Source organism: Cheilinus undulatus, linkage group 12, assembly GCF_018320785.1.
Source record: "Cheilinus undulatus linkage group 12, ASM1832078v1, whole genome shotgun sequence".
Classification (NCBI taxonomy): Eukaryota; Metazoa; Chordata; class Actinopteri; order Labriformes; family Labridae; genus Cheilinus; species Cheilinus undulatus.
This window is the reverse complement of record NC_054876.1, coordinates 368,871-375,042: the sequence shown is the minus strand read 5'-3', so window position 1 is coordinate 375,042 and position 6,172 is coordinate 368,871. Positions and strand designations below refer to the sequence as shown.

The window sequence follows — 6,172 nt, the reverse complement described above, 5'->3', positions numbered from 1 at the left end:
TAGAATAGAATAGAGTAGAATAGACTAGACTAGACTAGACTAAACTAGAATAGAATAGAATATACTAGAGTAGAATAGAATAGACTACAAAAGAATAGACTAGACTAGACTAGACTAAACTAGAGTGGACTAGAGTAGACTAGACTAGACTAGAATAGACTATACTATACTATATTATACTAGACTAGACTAGACTAGACTAGACCAAACAAGAGTAGACTAGAGTCGACTAAGCTGTGTTTGTAATGACAGCTTCAGTCGATGTGTTGCTCAGGTTGGTTTTAGCCCATTCTTCCACACAGTCTCAATCACTGAAGGAGCCATGGGCCTCTTTTATCTGATCTTTGCTTCTTTCCATGGATTTTCATTCTGGGCCTCTATAGCAGCTTTTCCTCCCTCTCTGAAACTACAGAGATTTAAATTAAATTAATGCTTTCTCTTTGAATAATGGACTTGCTGGTCTGATGGGGGTCTTTAAGATCTTCTGAGGAGAGACTGAAACACGCTGTGTTTGTGTGTTTGCAGTATGAACAGCCTCCTCAGTCAGGGGGAGTCGGAGGTGGCTGAGAGGACAGACGAGAGAAGAGGCAGCAAGAGCTACCAGGTAAAGCCTCCCTGTTTCCTTCCTCTCAACCTTTCACTCTCCTTTTCCTTTTCTTAGTTTTAGTGTTGATTACTGCAGAAACTCAAACTTAGCATGACAATTCATTCATTTTAGCCTAAATTATAAAGATAACGACAAGTTTAGATAAAAAAATCTTATTTCAAGCTACAAACGGCCAAACAGAATGGGCTGTAATGGGATTAAATAACTATAATATTTGATATTTAGACATCCCTAAGAAGTGTGGCCCACTCCCTGTTGTCTTATTAACCCTATCATGACTGAAAGAAGGCCATCACATGTAGAGGCATGACAGGGGCCTTCCTAAAACTCCTACATGGATAGATCTGCAGAGAGTCGACGCTAATAACAGCAGAGCAATCACTGTCCAACAGAAACCCACCAGGCCTCCACAAGAACAGTGGTGAGACCTGGAGAGGAGACTGGTCCTCCTAGAACTTCACTTTAACCTGACCTAGCTCTGTCAAGGCTGCAAAACCACCTGAAACCACCTCCAGGTGCTTTCTGGCTGCTTCTGCAGAGAAGGAACGCTGCTCACGTTCCAGGTTACTTCCTTTAACCTCTGAAACATTTTCAAGGTTTGGATTACATTTTGGACATCCAGCAACTTTGTAACGACATGTGACAGGAGCAGGCACCGTGAGAGAAAGGAGGTGATTACATGGAGTCCCGCTGAGGTGTCCTGACACTGTGGGACACTCCTGCCCCGTCTCTGCTACTCGTGTTGGGATGGTTAAGGAAAGAGTCAAGGCATCAGGAGGATCGGACAGGAATATTTGTAGCTTTTTAGCTATTTGTGCTTGATATCCATGTCTGTGTAAGATGTGCTGCACCTTGATTTGTGTCGACCAATCAGCTCACAGCTGTCAGAGGTATCAAATCTGTCTGTTCACTTTCAAAATAAAAGACTTAGACGTCAAGAGACACAAGGAGAGGCTGAAACATATCGTGGCGTGGACTGTAGGCGTGTGCTGCTGTGTCTGATGCTCGCATGCTCTTTTCTTAACCCAGCCAATCCCCTTCTTTTCTGTCCTCATGTAGATTTCACATAGATAAAAATGTGAATGTTTTGGAATGAAATAAAATAAAATTCGAAATTCAAAACAAATTCTGAATGAAGTTGTTATTCTGAAATACAGAAACACTTGTTGTCTTATTATATGGGGAACTAAAAATTTTGATGTGACGTTCGTACCCAGGGATGTTTGTAAGGAATAGGGATGCATCATTCTGAAGAAGTCAAGTTTATTTAATACAGAGCCGTCTTCACTAAACAACATCATAAATCAGCAGGAACAACAAAAGCTGGCACAGCCGCCTAGAATCAAACAAGCAGTTTACAGAGGCGTGTTTTTAAAAGCCTCCGTTGGACTCAAAGAAAGTTCCAGAGAGTCGGGGCAAAATCTCAAAGGCTCCATCGACTTTGGTTTTAAGGCGGACCCAAGGGACAACAGGTAGACCCTGATCTGATGACCTGAGGGTCCCGCTGGGGATGTAGATGTGGAGCAGGTCAGAGATATATTCAGGGCCCCGAAGCCAGAATAAATGGAACAGTTCTCTACATGATGGGTGTGAGTTGATGTGCTGGTCTGGGTGATGAATCTAGCAGCTGCAGTCTGGATCTGCTGTGGACAGAGGACTTGCTGAGGCCTGCAAAACCAGAATCATGCTGGTTGAGACCTGAATGAACATTTCTAATTTGGTTTGTGAAACAACAGATTTCAATTTAGTGGAGGGAATATGAATGGGTTAATAATTTGACATGTCTATCAAAAAGCATAGTCTGGTCAAAAAATCACTTCCAGGATTTTCAGATTTGATTTGATTGAAGAATTAGAGACAGTGCAGGGATTTAGCTTGGAGGCCATGTCTTCACAGGACCCCTGTTGAATCAGAGTCCATCTGAAGGATCATTCTGACCTTAGTCCAAAGATGAAAAGCCTTTTACTGTAGTTTCAGTCACATTTTAGTCTGTAATTTAGTCCAAGCATTTATTCTCTGTCTAAATCTGGCCCCTGTCTAACCTGGGGTCCCTACTTTCTACAGCTGAGAGGCAGAAGACACATAGATGTGTTGTATTTGGACAGATTTACCCACAGTGGAGAAATATCAGGGATTTAGAATTTCGGACAAAACGTAAACCTACATTTGAGTCCGTTTTATTTGAGGCTAGTCTTAGGCCCAATGCTCCCCTTAACCCTCAATCTAACCCTCAGTCTTAACTCGCCCCTCAAAACCAAGTGTAAGGGCCATCTGGTGACTTAGAAATGGGGCACCCCTTAATAGCAGTTACCATTTCAGACTGTAGAGGGCAGTAATGTGCCAAAACGGCAAAGTCTGTCGATTCAGAGGAAGAAGACGAAGAAGGAGATGACACGGTTACTGGCTTATGATTGAAAATAAAAGTAAATGTTACGCTACAAAAAGGCAAATAATCCATAAAATAACATTAAACTAAGATATTGGAGTGGTTTTGGTAATTTTTTTAGATCTCTATTAACAAAGAAATTTACATTTGTAGCTCAATTTCTTCCCCGCATTCGCCGCCCTCTTTCTTTGAGTGATAACGCTCAATACCAAGGGAGCTCCAGGAACATTTTAGAATTGAGGCAATAAAGCCCTCAAACTCACTCCTCAGCTCAACTCTGGGAGCCTTAGTCTAGTCTCTCTCCTGGAGAAAACTGCCGCTGAACATTTTTAGTCACAGTTTTAGTCTGCTAAATTAAGTCTGGGAGGAAGTCGTCATTCATCCAGTCCTCAATAGCAGACAGAATATTAACCTTATCACTCTCAGCAGGTTTTCAACATATTAATGGTTCCATATACCGTAACGGCTTCTCACACCGAAAGGCAGCATTACAGTAAAACAGGACAGATCAGAGGACTCGGACTCAGAGCCAACAGACACTGAGAATTACCTGAAAGGTCCAGACTGATGCCCACCACCTGAGTCTGTCCACTACAGCATATACAGTTTAGTATACCATACTACCCAGCACAGGCTTGATAAATATGTGAGGGGAAACAGCCTGTATATGTGTTTAGTAGAATATGATCAAATGAATATTTCTGAAGGCAAATAAACACTTTTGTGAACACCTTTTGCACAGATCTTTCCAGAAACAAACGTGAATGAAGAATCTGACCCCAGCTTGTATCCTGAAGACTTTCTCTTCAGGAGGGAGCGTCTCCCTTCCATAGTGGTGGAGCCCACAGAGCACAGTGAGCTGACCAGCAGGGAGCACGGCTGGCCTGCTCAGTTCCAACAGGGGAACACCATGGAGGAGGAGGAGGAGGAGGAGGACAGTAGTGCAGAGCCCTCAGGAAGCTCTGCTGACGGGGAGCAGCAGGATAACAGCAGGTAAAGGTCTCTACCTTCTTTTACATTAGAAGAGCATCAGAAAGCTGATGTAAGCACTTAAAGAGCCTGATTCACAAAAAGACTGCGTGGCTTTTATTAACCTGTGCAAAGAAGACAGCCTGTCAAATCCAGAATAGAAGTTCCCCTATTCATAAACTGTCTGTTTCTTGGGACTCTCCCGAAAGGGGAAAAGGATTTTAACTGTTTTCCTGTCAGACAATTTCCATTTTATCAAGAAACTCACAGAAACTCCATGATGTGGAATCCCTCTGTTTCACCATAAAGAGTCTGCAGATACTGATGTTCACCTTTTTATTGATATCATAAATAAATCATGGTCAATATAAGTTGGCTTTTTGTTGACAAAAAAAAAAAAATCACAAAAAACTGATTTCTACAACGTAATGGCAAAGAAATAAAAATCTGTGATGTAAAATAAGTGACAGCATAAATATCCATCCCCCTTAAAGAGACTGAGCTAATCCAACAGAGGTCCAGACAGTTGGTGCTAGTAGTCTCACAGTTAGAGTTGGGGATCAGCTGGTTTGAGTATAAAGACTCCTGTGGTGTCCAAGCTTCAGCGGCTGAGATGGAGAGACTCTGCAGACAACAACTGTTGGCCGGGTTCTTCACCAGTCAGAGCTTTATGGGAGAGTGGCAAAGAGAAAGACACTGTTGAAGAAAACTCAGATTCAATCTGGACTAGAGTTCACCAGAAGGACTGTGGAGGAGGACAGTTCTGTGGTCTGATGAGACTAGAATGGAGCTCTAGACCATCGGACAAGACAAAAAACACTGACATCACAACAAACACACCAACCCCAGTGTGGAGCACGGCGGTGGCAGCAACATGCTGTGGGGATGCTTCTAAGCAGCATCCTTCTGTGGGGATGCTTCTCAGCAGCATCGTGCTGTGGGGATGCTTCTCAGCAGCATCGTGCTGTGGGGATGCTTCTCAGCAGCATCGTACTGTGGGGATGCTTCTCAGCAGCTGGCTCTTGAAGCCTTGTAAAGGTAGAGGATGCAGCAAAATAAAGGAAAATCCTGGAAAACGATCTTCTTCAGGCTGACAGAGAACTACAGCTTAGAGAAGATTTATTTCCCAGTCAGACAATGAGCAAAAGCATCCAGAGAAAGCTACACAGAAATGGTTTAGTACAGTGGTTCTCAACCTTCTCAGCCTCTGACCCCCAGAATAAAGGTGCCAGAGACTGAGGACCCCCACTGTACCTGAATGTGGTTGAACAAAGCCATGAAGATTCAAGAATAGTCATGTGCAGAAGGCCGTTCATAAGGGGGGATAAAGGGGAGAGCTTTCTGGGGCCCAGCCAAACCGTGGAGGTCTGGAAAATCCTGGTCCATTTTAAGGTTAGCTAGATTTCCATATTTTTTTTTAACCTGAATAACAACCACTCTTAACATAGCAACAGATATTTTTTTAAGTCAGTTGTGCCGTAGTGTATAGTCATCTTAGAAATGTAAATCTCTTTTCTTTAAAACAGAATTAAAATAGTAAAAAATGACCAAAAAGAAAAGGTTGTTAAATAAGATTTTAGAAGTAGCAGAAATGGGACAGTGGAAAAAATAGCCAAAAAAAAGGTAAAAATGTGTTGAAGTGGCAAAACAGACACAAAATGTGGTAAAGGGGAATCAAAAAGTGACAAAAAAAAAAGGTTAAAAGTGGCAAAAATTGGTGAAATGGGATTTCAAAGTGGGAAAACGTGCTTTAAATGGACAAAAATGGGTTAACTGGGGCAGATAAATAGGCAGAAATGATAACTGGTCAAAATGGGCATCTCATTTTGAGTGGCAAAAATGTGTTGAAATTGGCAGAAATTATTGGTAAAAAGGCATGAAGATGGGTTAATATCTCCATATTAACCCATTTTCAGTGGCAACAAATGGGTCCAAACTGTGCCAAATTGATGAAAAGTAGAAGAGTAGTGGATGGTTGGTGGATGGCTACCATGTCCCAACAAGGCTGCCATGTCTGCAAGGAGGGGGTGCAGTTATGTTTTTGGGCTGGAATCATAGGGAGAGAGCTGATAGGCCCCTTTAGGGTCCCTGAAGGTGTGAAAATGACCTTGGCAAAGTATCTAGAGTTTCTGACTGACCACTTTCTTCCATGGTACAAAAAGAAGAACCGTGCCTTCTGAAGGAAAATGATCTTCATGCATGACAATGCT

The 6,172-nt window shown here is 42.4% G+C and overlaps 1 protein-coding gene across 1 annotated transcript; it reads left to right on the top strand.

Annotated features, from left to right (window-relative positions):
• Positions 1-526: 526 nt before the first annotated feature.
• On the top strand, positions 527-3,990 carry LOC121519173 (protein LBH-like). Its single transcript, XM_041801999.1, has 2 exons — positions 527-604; positions 3,736-3,990. Exons 1-2 carry the CDS (start codon positions 527-529, stop codon positions 3,988-3,990), a joined length of 333 nt encoding a protein of 110 aa, XP_041657933.1.
• The last annotated feature ends 2,182 nt before the right edge of the window (positions 3,991-6,172 follow it).

What these genes read in the sequence shown, in the direction of transcription:
- LOC121519173 (XM_041801999.1), top strand. Translation starts at nt 527, where the DNA reads ATGAACAGCCTCCTCAGTCAGGGGGAGTCGGAGGTGGCTGAGAGGACA. An exon ending in GAGGCAGCAAGAGCTACCAG is followed by an intron (nt 605 to 3,735) that starts GTAAAGCCTCCC and finishes CCTTTTGCACAG; the next exon opens with ATCTTTCCAGAAACAAACGT.